The following is a 21485-nucleotide window of genomic DNA, read 5'->3' as shown; positions in this document are numbered from 1 at the left end:
TAAAACAAATATACCCAATGGGAATTTGGTCCTTTTAAAACCATTGTTATTATTATTTTTATTTTAGTAAATGTTACCTTTCCGTCCTATTACCCTAATAACAGCTGGTTACAATGCACATGAGTAACTTTGCAGACACGTGTCTGGCAATCATTTAAGTCAACATAGATAAACATTCCCGTGTACATCCGTAGCACACTATCAGCTATCCTGCTATCCTTGTACAAAACAAGACCACAGTTATGATTTTTACACAACCCTAAGCCCTTTTTATACAAGCTTAAAACCACAGTGCCCTACCACTTCCAGGGAGAGAGAGAGCGCACTTCAAAACAGCACTTCCCTAAATAGCAGCATGCATTTTCTCTCTCACTTTTAATGCACGATTAAATTGTAAAAAAATAAAATAAAATCTGCGATCAGCTCTTTAGTTGATTAATCAGTCCGATTAATCTGCTAATCGGAACAGCCCTAATATTAATAATATATATTTTTAAATAAAGACACCATGGATACATGTCAAAACTGTGTATGTAACATATACATTTCCTATAACACATGTTATCTATATTTGAAATATAATAAAATATATCTAGATTTTATATTTATTTTTCATTTGCTCAATAAACTTTTTAAAAGCTTACATATTTTTTGGGGGTGAAGAAATTGAAAATGACTATGCTAGACTATCTATAAACCTGCAGTTGACATATTCTGGAGATAATCAAGTTAAAAAAAAACCCTCAGTTACAGTTCTTTACTTGCTTCAATATGGCAAGATAGAATAAGAGACTATAATCTCCCCAGTTCTGAAGCTTCCATCACTGACCCCGTTTCTGTGGAGCACTGGGACTTTATCCAATTTCATGGCTTTCAAAGTGTTACTTTGGGTCAAGAAGGAGCCCCGGGAGGGTAGGCAAACTTTATTGTAAGCCTGGATGGAGTTACTGAGGCTGTAATGGAATTGCATTTCTGTAGTCTATAACATCTTTGGTTTCTGATTGGAATAAATGTCAAAGTGTCAATGTGTTTCCGATGGGTAGAGCGTTGAAGGAACCCTAGACTTGGGATAGTAGTTCAGTTTAGGTGAAGGGTGGGCCTAGGGAAAAGGCAATAAAAGGCAATTTATTTTATAAAACCAATAAAAGCAGAACCTCCCCTTGTTTTTATTTTGAACTCCATTCCCCAACATCCCCTGCTGAGAACAAATGCATGTGAGAAGGCTTCCTGCGTGAGTTTGTATCTGTTTATTTGTTGTTACACACACACTTTTTACATTTTCTGCTGCACCAAGAATGATCCTCAATATCTGCTGCCAGCTTGAAAAAAATACGTGTGCATTTACTACAATCAAAGCAGACTATTCATTTTAAAAGTGTAATGGTTAAAAGGGTGTTTTGATGTTTTTAAGTTGGATGTTTCCTGTGTTTATAAATTTAGTCATTGCCAATTATTATTTTTTATTATTATTTTCTTCCCAATTTGGAAATGGCCAATTATTTTTAGTCTCAGCTCACCGCTACCACCCCTGCGCTGACTCGGGAGGGCGAAGATGAACACACGCTGTCCTTCGAAGCGTGTGCTGTCAGCCGACCACTTTTTTTCACACTGCGGACTCACCATGCAGCCATCCAAGAGCTACAGCGTCGGAGGACAACGCAGCTCTCGGGCAGTTTACAGGCAAGCCCGCAGGCGCCCAGCCAGACTACAGGGGTCGCTGGTGCACGGTGAGCCGAGGACACCCTGGCCGACCTAACCCTCCCTCCCCCCAGGCGATGCTCGACCAATTGTGCGCCGCACCCTGGGAGCTCCCGTCCTCGGTTGGCAAAGGAATAGCCTGGACTCGTTCTCGCGATGTCCAGACTATAGCACGCATCCTGCACTCCACGTGGAGCGCCTTTACTGGATGCGCCACTCGGGAGCCCTGGATGTTTCTTTTTTAAGTTGGATGTACAAAGTTAATTTCAACAGAGCTCACAAACTGACTGTGCAGTGCAGCATTTGTTTTCCACAATTCCTTCATTGACCTAGCTTTAGTTTCAGGAGAGTAAATGCCTTCGACTAGTGTCACAAACTGTGAATATAACGTGTCTTGTTTTATTGTTCTTAGTACAGTTAATATTACATTACTGTTTAAGTTGTTTATGTATACCGATTTTTACCAATTTCTATTGTGGAACATGGGTAGGAGGGTTGTTTTAACTGATTTTTACCTGTTTCGTTGTCCTGAAAATAAGTGGTGATAAGTACCTGCTGATTTCTTTTTTAAATGCCGAAAACAGGAAGCCCTAAATATACCCTATGATTATCTAGTTTGAATGTAAAAAATAAGTTCTAAAATGTACTCATATTCTCTATAAGTATAATTTAGTGATCTCCTACCTACAAACTGTAAAAGTGTAACCACAACTCTCAGGAAGTAGGATCAGAAAAAATTGTATAAATCCAATTTTACTCCAAATTGTTAGACGGTGCATAATGTGAAGAAGTTTGCAATCAGATAGATCTGTCCACTCATCAACATTTACTTTAATAAAAATAAATAATAATTATTTCGGATTAGCATTCTTGGTTATGTAAAGCAATCTAGTATGCTCTCCGGTAATGCTAATCTTTAAAATCATGGTATATGCAGTAATCAAAAATAAAACCAAAGATACTGAAATGTTAATATTTTGTTAATTTATGTTTGGGTTTATAAACATTTTGGATTTAACAGTAGAACCGCCATGCGGGTCAATTTGACCCATTTTGGATTTAAAATGTTAATTACTCTTCCGTTGTAAATCGTATGTGTGTGTTCGTTTTTGACTTTTCCTAAATATATGAATTAAATACCCTGACAGCATTTGATAGCCAGAATCGCAAAAATGATAAAGTTATAAACAGTTCTGCCTAGAACCGCCATGTGGGTCAATTTGACCCATGCATTACAATACATATTCCTTTTTTTGTAAATGCAGCAAACAAGACACGCCCCCTCCTCCTCGAACACATGTTTTTTTTGTTCGTAGACTGACTACGAGACAGAGATTACTATGATTGTGGATTTGTACAATTGCACCAAGATGCCTACTCAGTGAAAGACTAGTTGCTTTATTTCTCAGTGTACCTGGGAGACATCAGTCCTTTGTTTTGTTCCAGAAATGCAACTTGGAATATATCATTTAATATATTTAATCTTAGCCATTTAGATTGGAATACGGCAAGCTGCACTCAGATGCACACAGCAAACCGAAATGACAGGTATGATAACAATTTATGTGCCTAATATGAAACGTATGTTATATATTCTTTTTTATATATATATATCTGTTTTAGAAAAAAATATTTCGGATTTAAAGGTTTGTATGTACCTGTGTTTACACAATAGTGTTCAATGGAACTGCGTCTGTGTTTACAACACAGCTCCTTGAATTATATTTTTCACTGTTTGTAGTTATGCTGTATATGCACTCATTTTCAAAATTAAGCCTTTTATGTTTAATTTGCCATTTAAATACAGTGTTTCTGTGATGCAACTTTTGAGTTGTATCCGATAGTATGTCTCATTTTCATAACAAAGCAGTTTAAAAATGTATGGGTCAAAATGACCCATGTGGCGGTTCTAGGTAGTTTGAAAATCCAGTGTGTGACAGGGTTGGCCGATGTGGTGACATCAGGCCAGAGGCAGGAAGAAAAACAAACAAAAATACTGCAGTGCAAAGGCACTGCGGCACAGTTTATTTTTTAAAAGAACAAAAAAAAATAATAATAATTCAAACCAAAACACTTTGCTCACAGAGCGAAAATAAAAGTTAAAACAAAACAAAATCACGAACACCAAAACACAAAAGCCAATACAGGTCAGGCTGGGCAAACGCTGTCACTGATCCTGTATCATTTTTTAATTTTCTTTTCTCCTTTCTCCTCTCGCTCCCCCGTACTGTCCTCTGTACACCCACCCAGAGTGCAGAGAGCTGCAGGCTTATATGCAGGTGACCATCTCCTGATTAGCAACAATTAATTAACTCGGGAGATGGTCACCTTCTGCACAAGGTTTTTAACTACTACTGGCAGACGACGAGCTGCCGACCTCCCCTCTGCCAGAACACATTTAAAATAAAAATAACAAAACAAACACACGGCTACACCGTCATATTTATAAATACATGTAAATAAATCATAACAATAATAATAATAATAATAATAATAATAATAATAATAATAATAATAATAATAATAATAATACAACACAACAAATATAAATAATAAATTGCACAGGGGCGGAAGGGTACCCCATTCTAAAATAAACAAATAATCATGTACAAGGCTCCTCGCCCTGTTACACGGTGGTTGTAGTGTTAATATGATATGTGGTAAGCTTGTACTTGCGATTGCCTAATCTCCAGACAGAAAAAACCTCACTCATCTAGCTTTCTGTCTATATAATTTTACTTTCATTTTGAAAACCATCCCTGATTGGTTGTTGGAGCCTTTGGATAGATCAGTCATTTGGTAAGCAATCAATAGTTGTTTAAAACGGCTTAAAATAGGCATTCTAATGTCATCATTACATCATCATTCACATATGAACGATTTCCAGTAGTGCTGTAGTTGAAGGGTTAAACCAATTATATTGTATCTGCAATGATTTGTCTCTTTGATATGAACAATTTTATCAAACATCTTTTGTTTAAGAACTTTGAGTTTCTAAAACATAGTCCATTTAAAATTTTCTGATAACTTCCTCACATCTTGCCTATGACCTTCCTATCACTTTCTGTGATCTTCTATTGAGTGTATTATATGTAACTGTAACAGAGACAGAATGATTCTTGGTGATAAATCTCCCTACTGACCTGTGAGGTTGCAGTATAAAGGGAACAGAGTGCCCTGGACTGGATGGCCTGACAATTAATTCCCAGGGTTAGGTGGAAGTCGGCCATCTAGAAAGGGGGCGCAGCTGCGGTACATCAAGTCATCGCTCCAGAGGGAAAGCGATTTGGCAGCCATGGATTGGAAGAGAAATGGCTTTTATCGTGAGTGTTTTGTTTGTTTTGTCGTGTCTAAAATCTACTTGTTTGTTCTTATTGGTCGGCTAACATGATCCGGAGCTGTCGCTATAAGCCAGCACTAAACCCGGACAACACTGCACTTGTTCACCATAAATTGTATTTTCACCACGAGCACTACAGCACTCACTTTGGACTTGTGACCGTGTTTGTATTAACTGTGTGTGTGTTTAAATACCGTGTTTATTGTTTCGGGATTGAACCCATGGATTTAACTGAGCAATACCCATCGTTGTGTATTGCCAGTTCTCATTATTCTTTACTGTTGTCATCAGACTTTGGATTATAAATAAACCATCATTTCACCAGTCCTTTGTTGTTTGTTGTTGTCTTGAGCACTGCATCACCCCGACACCTGCGCACTGCAAACCACTTTGCCACAGTAACACGGTAATTTATTTTTAACTAAAACTCTTAACCCAACAATGAAATTAATCCCATTCTCCTTGTCTAAAAATTGTAATATTTCATTTAATCTACAAATATATATTGGAAAGGGTAGTGCTACTCAAACTTCTCATATGTAATAATAGGACAGTGATTATTATATTAGGATCAATAGTAAACTCTGTAATTAACTTCTATTTCAGTGTTAATAAAACAGACAATCCCAACATAGATGCAAAAGTTCAAGGCACCATTTTCTTAAAGGAATAGTATGCCAGCAAATCCAAGACATCAATGTAATTAGTGGGATGTTAATGCTTTATGAAAACACCAGATTCAGTCCTACTGATTAAAACACTTGCCAGAACATATGTGCAAGTTATTCACATCTGGTATAATTTTAATAACTATTTCCACATCACATTGCCTTTTTTACTTCATTGTCAGTGATCAGATTTGATCAATTATTTTTATCATAAAAATAATGATTGTGGCTCTGGCTTTCACACAGATGGGCTTTTTTTTAGGACTAGCTATTTCTTTTGCTATGGCTTTAAGCAAGGGCTTATTCATGGAAGCTACAGCAACCTCTCCAAAGCGTCCAATATGGTGGCACTCAGTCTGCTATTGCAGAAGCTCAGAATGTTCAGATTTGGCATCTGCTACATAACAAAAGCCAGCAAAGCATCTGTGACAGGACGGCTGTGTAGTAACTTTCCCAGACCAGGAAGCTGACACAGAGGCAGGTATTTGCAGGTTGAAAGCACTGGGGCGCGTTTTTATTCAAAGACAAAAATAAAATAAAAAAGGCAGACAAAAAACACAGCTCACAGAGCCAAAATAAAAGTTTTAAACAAAAACAGTCTCGTAACACAAAACCCCTCCACCCAAACAAGTTCTGTGCTGGTGCTTCCAGCACGTGTAGCAATTCTTGCCAGATTTTGCGGCTAATTCATTATAGTTCTTGTGCGCAATGAGAGATATTGTAAGTTTGGAGAAGTTTGGAGTCAGAGAAAAGGGAGCGTGATATCAACATCTAGCAAGCAAAGTCAGAAAAAGGGAGTTTGCAAATAACATCTTTAACCAACAGCTTGAATCACGAATGAATAAGTCAGAGAAAAGGGAGCTTGCTTTTAATTACTGGACTGCAACACTGCTAATACCATCCAGCAAATACCCACATAAATAATGTCAGAAGAAAGCAGCATGTACTGCAAGCTCTGAATAACATCTAGAAAACACCCAATAATGAATAAACTTGAAGACGACTAAAAGATTGTTTAAAGGACATTAAAATACAAATAACTTCACTACCTGGAATCGTCATTAAAGAAGAAGACAACTAACAATTTAAAGACTCAATTAATGGACTGAATTGACCTACTGTGAATGGTCAGTTTTTCAGTAGGCCAAACAACAGCTATATTTCCAGCAAAAGTAGAAACATATTCAGACAATCCTATACTGATGCAGTATAGTAATAAGTCTATTTTTTTATTCATAAATCCATAAAATAGCATGTATTGATGGTCCATATAAAATATGTTTTTATCTTAATGTGCTTTGATCCAGAGACACACATGCAAACACACTCTCCTTTGAAAATGAAAGAATAGTAAATTGCCATGCCATGCCAGGCCAGATCTGAAATTACTTGAATTAATTCTGATGGCTTTGTGCCATCCATTTCTACTTGTGAATGAAAATAAAAATACAAAAAGCTATTCTTTGATACTTGTTGAAATAACAGGGTATACTGCAATGTATGATCTTGGTATTTTTGGTATAGAAAACTTTTTGAAATTAGTTTCTTTAAAAACAAGACAAATTTTAAACACAGCAGAGCTACATTCTATTGTCTGCCTCCACTGTGTGTAAGCCATTCACAGTTGTCACATCTCCCTGGTTAAAAACTTGAAGGTCTTTGAGTCAGTAAAATATTGGCTTGACGGAAAGGAAATGAGGCAATTACATCCCAGCATCTGTAGAGGAATTTCTCATCTGTTGCACATTTTCAACATCCTAACACAACACAGATGTGGCAAATAAAATCTTTTTGGAATGATGTTAGGACATAGTGTACATGAGCTCCAAGGAAACATAGGGTTGCAGCCAGAGTTCATCTTCATAACTGAAAAACAAGTTGTTATTACAGTAGACAACACAGGAAACAGTTTAAACCCTTTCAGGACCAAGCATTTTTCAGTGGGATGCCCCCCGCCCCCCCAGGTCCAGGAGTTTTGGCTGTAGTTGACTCTCAGAAATTGTGTCCTTTTTAAAGTATTTTTTATTATGTATTCTGCTTAGAGATACATGTATAAAACACATTATTCTATGACCTGGGGGACCTTACAATACTTCCTGAAAGTTTTGTTGAAAAATATTGATGTTTGGGCAAATTACAAGACAATGACATAATACACATTTATTCTCAGGGTCTTTATGAGCAATAATGGACACTACTTTATATATTTTTTTCAAAATAAATATTTATAAATAAAATAATAGTTATTCCTTCAATTATTATCAGTAATAGGGAAAAAAAAGTGTACCTGATACATTTAGTTCATGAAATAGTATATGCAGGGCTGCTATCTGTCCCAAGGATTATAAAGCAAAGGACAGGTGGTAGAGCATTCAGTCACAGGGCACCTGAACTCTGGAATGCTCTACCATGCACAGTGAGAGACACACCTACACTGGCAATTTTTAAAAATAAATTAAAAACATACTTTTATAATAGGGCTTTTATATCTTTATAATATTTCTTTTTTATATAGTTTTATTCCTATTTATTCGGTTTGAGTTCTTCATCTGTTGCTCTTATTTGCTTTCATTTTAAAATCGTGTTTTCTCTTGCTGTTTTTATTGTTTATATTGTTTTCATTGTACTAAAGAACTTCCGAATGTCCTTTTTCTTGTTAAAAGCACCTTGGGATGGCTTGCCATGAAAGGCGCTTTATAAATCAAATTTGATTTGATTTGATTTGATTTATATCCACGTGATTCTTGATATTTATAAATGTTGTAAAAACATATATTAAAACACATGATTATAAGTCAAATACATCAGATTTATAGTGTTTCCGCCTTTTTTTTATTCGCTCTAAACAAGTTCCTGCGATGTTTTGTTTCTGCTGGGCTGCTGTAAATTGTCTCCGCCCTTTAGACACGAAAAAAAAAAAAACTATCAGGAAGTGAACATCAGTCCCTCCCCTATCCATTGAGGTGTGTTTCAAACCTGTACTGCAAAGTACGTGGCCCTGTAAGTCATCAAAACGAAGAGCCTTTTTTATAGTGTTTACACGATCACAGTCCTAGAAGCCCACTTCAGTATGATCGTGTTAACACAATCTCAGTCCTTCAGAAAAGTATGAAAACGGTGCTTTTGAAATCCCGAAGTTCAATAACAAATGCTTTGATTAATTTGGACAGTGTGTTGAGTCCAAGTTAAAAGAAAGGAATAAAAGTAAGGTTGGCTGAAATACACAGCATCAAAATAGAGAATTAGAATGTATGTACTTTCTGTCCATCCAGCAGGCTCTGGCAACTACAGGGTTAATGTTCCGTAGGAGTCGGCCTGCTAGGAGGCTGGGTAACAAGGTACTCCTGGTTCCCAGCCCAGGTAATCATGTACAGGGTGGAGCCAAGGTGTGCAAAAGGGGCAGCCTGGCACCAGGGAAGCGACACCAAAATATATTTCAGTCTGTAATCCATATATTTATTTTATGTGGATTACAGACTAATGAAAATATATGGTACACCATATATTATCAACATATAAAATAAATATATGGATTACAGACTAAAATATATTTTAAATATATCCCATATATTTTAAATATATAAAAAAGGGCCAATTTATATATATGAAAAATATAAGGATCATACTTTTCTACCATATTAAAAATATATGTATTTTACCATAAGGGTAACACAGATCTGAAGAAAACAACAACAATAACCCAAAGCTACATTATGCATAATTGCAATACAATGTTTTCTTTTCGTTATCCACATGCTGTAGTGGAGTGGCCATGCATTTATGAAATTAGATTTTTAGGCTGACTGTGATTGCCATAAGGCTTGGCAGCGTCCCTTGTGGATTAGGGATCAATCTTGGATATTTTTTTTTTCTTTTATAATAAATCTTTCTTTCACTGATTCGCCTCCACACTTCTGCCTTTCCATAACAAACTGCCAAACAATCTCTTTTGCAAATAATACCCAGAATTAACAAATTGACCTCGCATCCAGGCTGTCAAACATTACAAACACTGTGCTGTGAAGCTTGGAAACTGATTTCTGGTGCAAATTACAGCAAGATTTTATAAGTTATTACCGTACCTATTTACAATTAAATGAATGATATTCAGTGCAATTTTATTATGTTTAATCTTTGTGCTGAATCTAATAAAGACACCACTTAGTATAACCTTTATTATGTAGAGGGCTTCACAACCCTTTATCAATAGTTCAGAATTACCCACAAAACGTGAACAAGTGGAAAATGACTGTATTGAACATTTAAACTGTCCCATTTAGTGCTTTACTTATACAAATGTTCATGTTCAAAACCGTGTTTATACAGAATACATACCAGTAACGGAAATGCAAAGAATATGGAATCAGTTACACCAAAAACAGCTATATGTAAGTTTAATTAGATATAGGATAAAATAAAGAGGTGGTTGTCATGCAGCATCTTTGACAGAAACACCGCATTACCAGTTTTTTAATATTTGCAGAATACCTAACATAACCACATATCCTGTATTTCACAAGCATTTTCAAAATGTGCTGGTGTTAAGAAACTACAAAAACACATGAGTTATGTTTATGGCTAGCACACAACATGTAGAGTTTTGGATATTGAGCAATATTTCTGTTGGAATGTCTCCAAAATCATACTGGCACACGTAGGACACACATACAGTAAGCAAGTGCTGGGATTTTCCCTAGGCAGGGAGTTGACCTCCAATGTCTGGAGGTACAACATTTTGAAACCTGAGTATAAATTAGAGAAAGTGCTGAAGAAACAGAAGTAGTTGCTTCAGGCAGTGGGAGAGCAGTCAAAGCTTTACAACAAGGGTCTTTTAGGATTCAATAATCCTTTCAATAATCCAACTTCTGCTAGCTGACTGTAAGTGTCCTTGTTTTATGTTATACATTCTAAAATACCATTCATATTTAAATGTTACTTTTTGTATGTTAAAGTTATATCAGTCTCAATATCATATGGCTGGATATTGTATTGATTTATTATGGTGTTATTGTATGTATTTAATTATTTATGTATCAAAATGTATGCTGTGTATGTGGTATTTATTTTGCATGTTGCATGTAGATATTGATGGGCAGCAGTGTGGAGTAGTGGGCAGCAGTGTGGAGTAGTGGGCAGCAGTGTGGAGTAGTGGTTAGGGCTCTGGACTCTTGACCGGAGGGTCGTGGGTTCAATCCCAGGTGGGGGACACTGCTGCTATACCCTCGAGCAAGGTACTTTACCTAGATTGCGCCAGTAAAATCCCAACTGTATAAATGGGTAATTGTATGTAAAAAGAACGTGATTTCTTGTAACAATTGTAAGTTGCTCTGGATAAGGGCATCTGCTAAGAAATAAATAATAATAAAACAATTGTAAATTGAACTGAAAATGAGTACTGTAGTAAATCTATCACTGGTAAAGAAATTCACTATAAAACCAAATACAAAATGTAACTGTTTTTAGTTTTTTGGAATGTATCATTAATTAATGTTTACTTAATACTTAAATCGTAGTTATTGAGTAGTTGCAATCTCATTAAATGTTAATGAAGCTTAAAATAAAGCTTTAACATTATGTAAAATGTTCAATTTAAACCACATAAATCAGGGTAAAAACAATAGGAATATGGATTATAATTAGGGCTTCTGATTTTCAACTGACTTTTCTACTCTCCTTTAAAAATGTAATTGAAAAAAATAATTTAATTGATACCTGTTAAGTCATTTGTGTATCTCAATCACAACTGAGAAACGCGCTAATAGTAAAATGTATTTCATTTAAGGGGTTTTTCTATGAAACAACTAAATGGGATTTTTACTGTTTTACTATGAACACATTTCTCAGTTGTGATTGAGATACATGAATGGATTAACAGGTATCAATTTAATTCTTAAAGGAGAGTAGAAAAGTCAGGGATAAAGCACTGAAAATCAGAAGCCCTAATTATAATGCTGTAAAAACGAATGTAATATATACTCTGTAAAAACGAATGTAATATATACTCTGTAAAAACGAATGTAATATATACTCTGTAAAAACGAATGTAATATGCAGAGTGCTTTCCTGTTATTCATTATTTTTAAGTGTGTATGTATTCTTTTTAACTGATTTATTTTGTTCTGTAATTTGTTATTAATTGTATAGGTACATTCAAACAGTATTAATAGGTCTTTTAGCCATAATTAAGTGCAGCCGACTTTTAGTGAAAGCTCATCAATTGTTTCTTTCTTTGGTTTGTACACAATAGTAGAATTTGATTTTGATGTGTGGTATTGAATTGTGAACTTCACAGAGTGTGTCTTGTTTGAACTTTTACCCTCCTGGGATCTCTTAAACTGGACCTTCCCAGTCAAATAAAGGTGGTGGCAGCTAATTACGCTACTGAAATCCAGTTGGCCTTTAAAATATGTCTGTTACAATATATATATATATATATATATATATATATATATATATATATATATATATATATATATATATATATATATATAATTACCTCCAGTGTAGACAGGTATAACACTAACACTAAATTGCATGTAACCACTGTTTCCAAAACAACATCTGATTAATGCAAATGTAATCCATACCTGTAACTGTTTTATAGCAGTAATTCAATCTTTCTGTTTTGCAGACATGGAGAATAATTGCTTTAATATGACTCCACTCGGTCCCGACGCTCACAACACGTTGGGTACAGTGTGTATTTTTGGTACTGGTGACTTTGGCCGGTCACTGGGGTTGAGATTGCTGCAAGCTGGCTATTCAGTAGTATTTGGGAGTCGAAATCCCCAGAACTCAAGCCTGCTTCCCAAAGGAGCACAGGTGCTTAGCCATTTGGAAGCTGCACAGACTTCCAGGATCATTTTCATAGCAGTGCACCGAGAAAACTATGATTTCCTGTCAGCATTTTCCCAAGAACTGTCAGGTAAAGTGCTGGTGGACATCAGCAATAACCTCAGGAAGAACCAGTACCCAGAATCCAATGCAGAGTACCTGGCCAAGCTGCTACCTCAAGCCAATGTGGTGAAGGCCTTTAATACAGTCTCTGCATGGGCACTGCAGTCCGGTAGCCTGGACGCAAGCAGGCAGGTAAGGATCATTGTAAGACAGAAAGGGGCATATTTTCAAAGAGTTTGCTTCAGTCTGTAATTAAATGTTGTTTAATGTTTAATTAAGTATAAAAACACCTATTGGTTTTACTAAACTAGTATAAAACATCTCAGAAAGGAACTTGAAGGTATCTTAATTACTCTTGTGTAGTTTGTTTCTCAGTTTTATACATAACTGTTCAATTTAAATCTTTTAGAAAATAGGAGTTAATTAAAGACTGGTAAACGCTTTGAAAATATGGCTATATGTGCTTTACAACAGTGATACTTGATGTGTTAATGAAGATGTGAGAAAAGATAAATGTAAACACATTCTCAGTTGCTAGTAGCACAATAATGCATTTATTGTCTCATAGACTGTTTTGTAACCAGACTTCGTTTATGAGTGTTTAAGTACATTGGCCAGTTTTTTGCTACACATGTTATTCAGGCTCATATCATGCTACTGTACATTAAGTCATTTCTTTATATTTTCAATATGATACAATGATCTGTATGCGGACATTACAGTACTATACTTGGCTGCCTAAATGATCTTATCAATAACAAATTGAATTCCACTGGTAAAAGTGCAATACTGAAAATAGAAACCATTGTGTTTACAGTCTCTCATGTCAAACCATGATGTGTTGGAATTACTTCATACTTACTGTGGGTGTACATGAAGCCAGAAACTGAATACCATAAAAATTATACAATCCTTGACATGATATTGATAATCCAGAGAAGCACATTGGCTGTTGGTGCTGAGGACCAAACTTCCCTTTATTCTCAGTTAGCCTGAAACAGTGGGCGCGTTATGTAAGTGAGCCGCTCAGAGTGAGAACGCTTAGAAAGCACACTGAGCAGATTTAAATAACTTAACACTCTGCTCCACAAGAGCGCTGAGCAACTTTTAAAAATGGCGAATAATAATTATTTGCTTGTTTGTGTTTCTGAGGTGATGGTAGATAAAATGGCCCGTGTGAAGTTACTGTCCCCTGCTGTACCTCGCTGAGTTCGGCGCTCTGTTTGGATTGAACCTCATATCTGGCTGTGTTTAATACCGACAATACCGACGTTAATAATGAAAATTATGAATAATATTAAGACTACAAACCTAATAATAATACATTCATAACTATAAAACAGCTCTACATTTAAAAAAAAAATGAAATTAAATGATACAAATTTGAAAATTTTTACCAACAATTTTTACCACCTTATTTAGCCAATTTAATACATAACTTCATAAGTCGAAACCAGTTCATCGTTCTTGACAAACGTATTTGTCAATCCTGCCTGTGATCTCCACTTGTTTCCTGCAGGTGGACATTCTGTCTGCTCACTCTGATCACTGATGAAAAATGCTCAGGAGCGCTCTGAGCGGCTCAGCGGGAGCGGAACTGAGCGAGTCGTTAAGTTGATTCTTTTACTGAGCCGCTCTGAGCCGCTCACTTACTTAACTAGCACTCAGATATTGCACATTCTTACTACTTAAAGACTTACTGTCAAGTTCGAATGAGGCCCAGGCACCTAGTGAGCTCAAGATGACACCTGTAGGGCTGGCCTTTGCCCTCCAGAGGCTGTTAGTTTGCTGACATCTGCTCTCGAGTTCCTTGGTGTAAAAGAGGAAGCTGGCTTGGTCGTGGGATGGGAGGACGCCCACTGAACCTTCAGTTCTCTGAGCTGTGTGGGGAATTGCTGTGGTGAGGGAAAAATCGGAGGTAAAATAATTGGGTACACTACAAAACAAAAAAGTTGTACGAGGCCCTTCTATCTCAAGCTACTGTATGGCTATAAATGAAGTGATGCCCTACATACTAGCAGCACACGTGTGTTTCAAAGGTTCCCATACAGATATTGTTTCTTAAAATCTTTTGCCTATATTTGAAGATGGTAAAATTACCTGTTCAGGGATGTCAATATATTTGGTAAGCAGCATGTTCCACTGTTGTCATTTATCATTCATAGAAAATAAATACAGTACGGATCTGTTTCTGACCTGCTGATGAAAATTAGATAAATTATGAGCATACTAGAATATGTTATTTTTTTAAATGCAGTTTTATTTAGAAAAGGGTAAATGCATAACACATAATAAAAGAGCAAAATGGGTAACGGTTCATGTGTTATACCAATAACCTGTTGAAGAAATATCCCTCACTCCAGTGCTCATGACCTTCAGCTTGTTCACATTTCTTAGATAAGGTACTGCCGGAAATTACCCCATGCTTTTCTCTCTACATGGCATACTGAACTTGTACTGATATTTTACCTTTATATGAAGATAATAAATAATAAAAGCAGTTCCCAATGGTCACAAACTGCAGCAGTGGCATTTTTTATGTGTTTATTTTCGCCCCACTGAAGTGTTGGTTATTTATTAGCTTTTCAGTTTATTATCTAGAATTCCCTGGCAACAACTGAAAGCCCCTAGCAACTGGTGCATTGGTCACAGTTTTGAGCACTGAATTTGTCAGAACCTCAACTGAGGATTCCTAATTCACAAAAGGTGACACCACCATCTGTTTTCATTTTCAGAGGTGTAAATCCCGCATATTATATTATTAAAAAAAAAAAAAACATGTTTTCAAATTTTGATTTTATTTCTCATGGGTTTTCATGTGAAAAAGAGCAAACTCTTCTTTTTATTTGTTGCATCAGTTTGTGTTTAACCACTTTTATTCTTATTCAAAATTAATCTAAATATATTGACTTAAAATGGGCAACAAATACACCAATTGTAATAATTCTGCATTCATTCAACCATACAATACTTAAGGGCATTGTATAACTATAGACAGGTGCCCCTATATATGTTCTTTTTATTTTTGTTGTTGGTATTAATCATACAGTACAACATTCCCTTTCTCCTACAGGTTTTTGTTTGTGGAGACAATTGTGAATCAAAGCAAATGGTCATGGACATTGCACGGAGTCTCGGGCTCACAGCTCTAGACCAAGGGTCTCTTCTGGCCGCCAAGGAACTAGAAAACTACCCCCTGCAGCTCTTTCCTCTGTGGAGACTTCCCATGTACATTGCCACGGGGCTGACTGCAGCTTTATTTATCTACTGTGTGCTCACCGAAATAGTCTACACCTTTGTCACTGAGGGAAAAGATAATTCTTTCATGATCGTGGTTTCTATTGCCAACCGTGTTTTCCCAATTGTGTCTCTGATTATGCTGGCTTTGTGCTACCTGCCAGGTGTGATTGCAGCTATCTTGCAGCTTTACAATGGCACAAAATATAAGCGTTTCCCTGACTGGCTAGACAAGTGGATGCTCTGCAGAAAGCAGCTCGGGCTGGTGGCCTTGGCTTTGGCTTTCCTTCATGTCCTGTACTCATTGGTAATTCCACTAAGATACTATGCTAGTCACTACAGATACATTTACACAATTTCCCAGGTAAGTACACTGCTTTATAAGGAAAGTGAATTGATCTGTTTTGCTATAATACTGTCATACACAAGTGTAATCATTTTAATCATGTAAATAGTTCAACTTCAATACACAAGGGGATAATAAATTAGCAGCGCCTGGTTACCCTGGGAATATTTACACGTGGCTAGCATTCGTAAACATCAGCCAGGTGAGTGCTTGTGCTGGTCAGGTGTAATTATTCCTGAAGTTACCGGGAGATGCTGCTTGATTATTTCATTTATTCAACCCTGTGGATATTAAAGTTCATGTCTCCTAGCTGTGCAGATTTAGAAAGGAGAGAGCTTAGGTTGAAGGATGCAGAGCTGCAGCTGACTTGGAACTTTAGTAATGAAACCGAGATATGCTGTGTTTAAACTGAACCATGGCAATGGCACATAAATAGAATCTAATTAAATCGTGATGCAGGTTTCAGTATAACTATATAGTAGTATAACTATCTGGTTGAGGGTACTGTATATTTATATGGTTTGGGTTAGATATGTGCGGTTGGTGCTTAATAAATGAATAGCTGGCTGTGCTACAATTGGCTGAAATTACCTTATGCGTTGTACAATACAGAAAATAATCACTGGCTGACCTATTTATTTTAAATTCTTTGTTTCTTATATGCATTATTTAAACCCCTGCTGATATTTATATAGAAACAAATTTAGTTAAAATACTGTTACCATTTTTTTTTTTTAGCTCAAGGATAACAAGTCACTGATGTTTGACAATAGCATGGCCTGGCGTAATGATTCATTCTATTCCCTGGGGATTCTGGGATTCGGTCTCTATGTACTATTGGGAATAACATCTCTTCCTTCAGTCAGTAACATGGTCAACTGGAGGGAATTTCGCTTCGTTCAGGTACTACTTATTAAATACATCCTTTTCATTAACTTTGCTATGAATGTACCACAATTGCATCTCCATGGACCATACCTGGATCAGGGTATGGTTTGAAAATCCTTGATTATAAAAATCCTTTTCAGAGTATGTATTAATTGCACTAATGAATAAAGGGACGCCATCAGAGCAAGCTTTGTTATCTGAAGTTTTCTGACAAGGTTTTAAATGGTACCTAGGTTTCAAACGAATTAGATTGGGGTCACCGAGTTGCTTACCTACTGTAGTAAAACCATGACCGTGTGGTGGGCAGGGCAGTCATATAGTCAGCTTCGCTTCCTGTCTGTGCCATGTTTTTGATATTGGCTGGGGATCCGACAAGAGGCGTCACATTAACCCAGAGACTTCCACGGATTTAGGAGGTAAAATTGGCAGAGACTGCGCTACCTCTACCTGCAGGAGACTCACTGACATTCACTGTCGAGCAATTGGCTTGGTAATGGGATTAGAGGACACCCAATTATAATAAATTCTTCTAATCTGTTGTGGGGAGTTGCTGCAATGATAGAACATAATTAGACATTCAACATGGAGGTTAAATTATTGGACACTATAAATAAAAATTACTATTTATTTTCAAAAGAATGGGACAGTAGTAATTGACTGATTTGCTTCTTATTTGCATCTTAAAGGATAGTATATTGTAGTCTAATTAAATATTGTGTGGGTGACTTACTAAAATACTCTTTCTTCACAGTCCAAACTTGGCCACATCACTCTCCTGCTGTGTACAGCTCATACTCTTGTCTATGAATGGAACGCATTCCTGTATGCGTCTAGCTACAGATGGTATCTCCCCCCTGCCACTGTGCTTTCACTCATTGTTCCCTGCATTGTGTTGGTCCTCAAGCTCATCCTAATTACGCCATGTGTGGACACAGTCATCACAAGGATCAGACAAGGCTGGGAAAGGAAGTCGGCATATGCTCCACACGATACAAGTGGGCAACCCCTTGCTTCATAAATGCATGATATCTGCCCTGTTACCAATGCCATGTGGAAGTATTGTCACGAATTTGTACTTTCTAACTTTTTCTCTGACTGAAGCACATGTTTAGAAGCACCATGGAAACCACAACCTTTATGGATCCGTTGTCAATGCCAGTTTTAAAATACTGTTACTCTATTAAGTGTAAGAAGCTGGATGAAACATTTGTGTTCTCTACTTCTATTTAATGCAATTTGTGTAACTTTTCAGTAATGCACTTCTGACGTTTTTTAATTCTGTAAAGTTATTTCTGATAGTCATCAATATGAATTGTTCTCAAGTGAGTACAAAAAAGAGTGAAAAAATAACTATTAATTTTAACACTGCAGCTATTTGTAAAGCGTATAATTAAAATGAATGTCTACAGAGTATAATTAGTCATGGATACATATAAATAGGAAATAACTCAAGCTTCTGGCTTTCAATATTTATCTCATACAGTACATTAGTACACAATCCATCATGTACGTCACCATGTGCCTGCAAAGAAAATACTCTTAGTGGTTTGGAGAACATAATTTGCATCAATACATTTTAGTATTTTTTACTGTTTAATGTGTTACATGTATGTGAAAGGCAAACACATTTTATTTACACTTATTCATTTACATTACATTTATAGTATATTATTCTGAAATGTTTATTATTTGCAGCATTTGTTGCACGTTTAAATAAGGAGACGGTAGTCCACTTCTGTGACAACATATTTTTTAGGGTTTTTCCCTGTAAATAAACACAAGTTTTACTTTGTATTTAATCTTGTCGCATCGAGATTCCTTTATGTTTTTAAGCCACCTATCCCACACATTACTCTTTATGATTTATATCCTTTCTAACATAACCCATAAATAATGATATCGAGGTTACTGGGTGGTGCTTCTTGGTTATTTATTTTATGCCACTCTCTTTATATTTTATATTAGTATAGACATATAGCAATAGACCACATTCATGAAGTATTTACATTTGTTTTTATATTTTCGTATATTTTCAAATATAATATTAGATGGCAGAGTTTAAGATGAAAATCTCTTGGGGTCCAATTCCCTCTACATGTTGAACCACCCACAAACAGCACAACCAGCCTTGCAAGTTATTTGCCATAAGGCAATGCATCCAGATTGATTAACATGCTGTTCTTGCAGTTTGAGGCTCAACAACAATTTCTTTAGACAGTTTGTGTTTCAAGAAACTACATTTTAAGATTTATAACGTGCAGATGAACTCAGCAGGGGCAACATTTCAGATATCAATGGCGGGGGGGGAGGACTTTAATATTAAAAGTTGAATGTGTATTTGCTGGTGCACTGATGAGTCCTGCTAGTTGTACTACTTTGAGCTGTGTGTGCATCTTTTTACATTGCTTTTGAACACAAACGATAATAGACCAATCACCGCTGACTGTCACAACAGGAGCAGGATATTTGATAAATCGCACGGTTGCAATCTCACACATGTTGGTTACTAGTTGGAATGCATTAGAAGCTTGTATAGAGTAGAACGGTTATTGAAAATGTCACAAAAAAGAATATCAGATTTGTTTGAAAAACTCTCAGCGGTACCACATGTTAAAATCAGCTCGTCACAAATGCTGCTAACTGAGGGTGCTGCTTTGTGGAGCATTACTAAAAACACACAGTGACATTCTGGACGTGTTAGATCTCCAGGCCCTCGTGAAAAAAGTTATCAACATGACACCGTTCAACCTTGGAGCCTTCTGACTGTCTACAACTACTGAAAATTAAATACAACTGTTCGGCCTGTTTTTTAAATTGCAGTATTTAAGTGGATCGTAACAGTATACGCTACTTTTTGATTTGTTTGCTCTACATGTTTCATGGTAAGCATGTTGTAAACATTGCAGCAAGGACTGTGGTTAAAGATGTTTTTACTTAAATAGATAAACAGGTGTTGATGCTGCTTCGTTTTATTAATGTGTTTTAACATAATAGCAACCGAATAAACTAGAGCATGCAAGCCTTTTCCTGCTGGTGATAGGTGGAAGCTTCATTAGTGGATTGTGGGATTAGGAGCCACGGGCTATTGCTCCCAATGCCCTGTCTAAATGGTGCTCTTGAAACTCAGAAAGAAGTGAAGGCGATTATGGTTAATGGCCATGATTGTTCAGTTTGCTCTTTTTTTGGGTTTGTTTGTTTGTTTTAACAGACCGAAGCAGAAGTGCTCATTTATTTACTAGTACTGTTTTTTCCCTGACATTTTTAGACATTCAATAATTCATTTTACAACAGAACTGAAAAATATTTTCATTTATGTTTACCTCGTTTTATACTTTTGTACCATTTTAGGCCACAACAGTTGCTAATTGTTTAAATATAGATTTAGCATATTGATGCATGTTTGTTCCAAGGCTAGTTTGTTACAACGGGGCAAAGCCTTTTACTCAAAAGAGTAAATTACTTCAGGAGAAAAACATATTTCTCATTATATCTAATTGTGTAACCTGGTTTGTAGTCATTTTGACTGTGGAGTAATTTCTGAGTTATATAATGAAAACTGTGTGATACCATTTTTATCGAATTCTGTATATATGTGGGGGGAGAAATTACAACCATTTTATCACAAATAAATATGTTTTTCAACTTTATGGGTACAGGCATGATCTTTCATTCCAGCTGCATGATAGTATTGTACAGTCATTAACCACATCTGCCACTGTGCTAGACATTAATCTTTAGGGAACAAATAATATGTGCGCACTACTGATATCATTACCTCCTTGGGTTCAGTGCCTAATGGTTTGTTTTAATGCATTTTGTTTTATGTATTGTTAATACAATTCTATAAACACGAGATCAGCCAGTGTTCACTTTAATGATCCATTTCGGAACAAGCTGTAATAATTTATAGGTGCTGCTGTATTAATCACTTCTTGCAGTTCTAGATGAAAGCCACCATGTACATGTCTTGAATATGTGTTTTTGTAAGTTGACATAAACTGCAGAACAACCCAAGTCCATCATCTATGATATATTCTGAGGTGATTACAAGTTATGTTGCAATATTAATTCAGTTTCAGTTCCAGTTCTGGACGATGTATTCACCATCATGAGTACAATCCTTCATGGTTTTCTTTTCAAGTGCCATTTTCTATACAGGATTTGTCACATATGGTTGTTCACAAGCGTTATCTGGTGTTGTTTGAGTTGCGTTGAGAGCAGCAATTAGGTTTACTCCAAGCATATCCAAGAAAAGGCAGTCCATGCCAATTTTAATTCTATTGAACCTAGGATCTGTAGAGTATGAACTAGCAGCACCATTATTGTCAGAGCTTTATTATTTCACTTTTTCTTGTTTAAACTATAACCAGATATGATTTAAGTACAAAATGTCTGTATTTCTGTAAAGTCC

General features: G+C 36.2%; 1 protein-coding gene across 1 annotated transcript; it reads left to right on the top strand.

Moving 5' to 3' along the window:
• Positions 1-10399: 10399 nt before the first annotated feature.
• On the top strand, positions 10400-20721 carry LOC117435719 (metalloreductase STEAP4-like). The gene is made up of 5 exons (XM_034059092.3): positions 10400-10584; positions 12338-12795; positions 15677-16204; positions 16925-17089; positions 17826-20721. Exons 2-5 carry the CDS (start codon positions 12340-12342, stop codon positions 18090-18092), a joined length of 1416 nt encoding a protein of 471 aa, XP_033914983.2. The 5' UTR covers positions 10400-10584; positions 12338-12339; the 3' UTR covers positions 18093-20721.
• Positions 20722-21485: the final 764 nt, after the last annotated feature.

Source organism: Acipenser ruthenus, chromosome 3, assembly GCF_902713425.1.
Source record: "Acipenser ruthenus chromosome 3, fAciRut3.2 maternal haplotype, whole genome shotgun sequence".
NCBI classification, from domain to species: Eukaryota; Metazoa; Chordata; class Actinopteri; order Acipenseriformes; family Acipenseridae; genus Acipenser; species Acipenser ruthenus.
The sequence above is the reverse complement of the archived record's forward strand: the minus strand, read 5'-3'. Positions and strand labels throughout refer to the sequence as shown.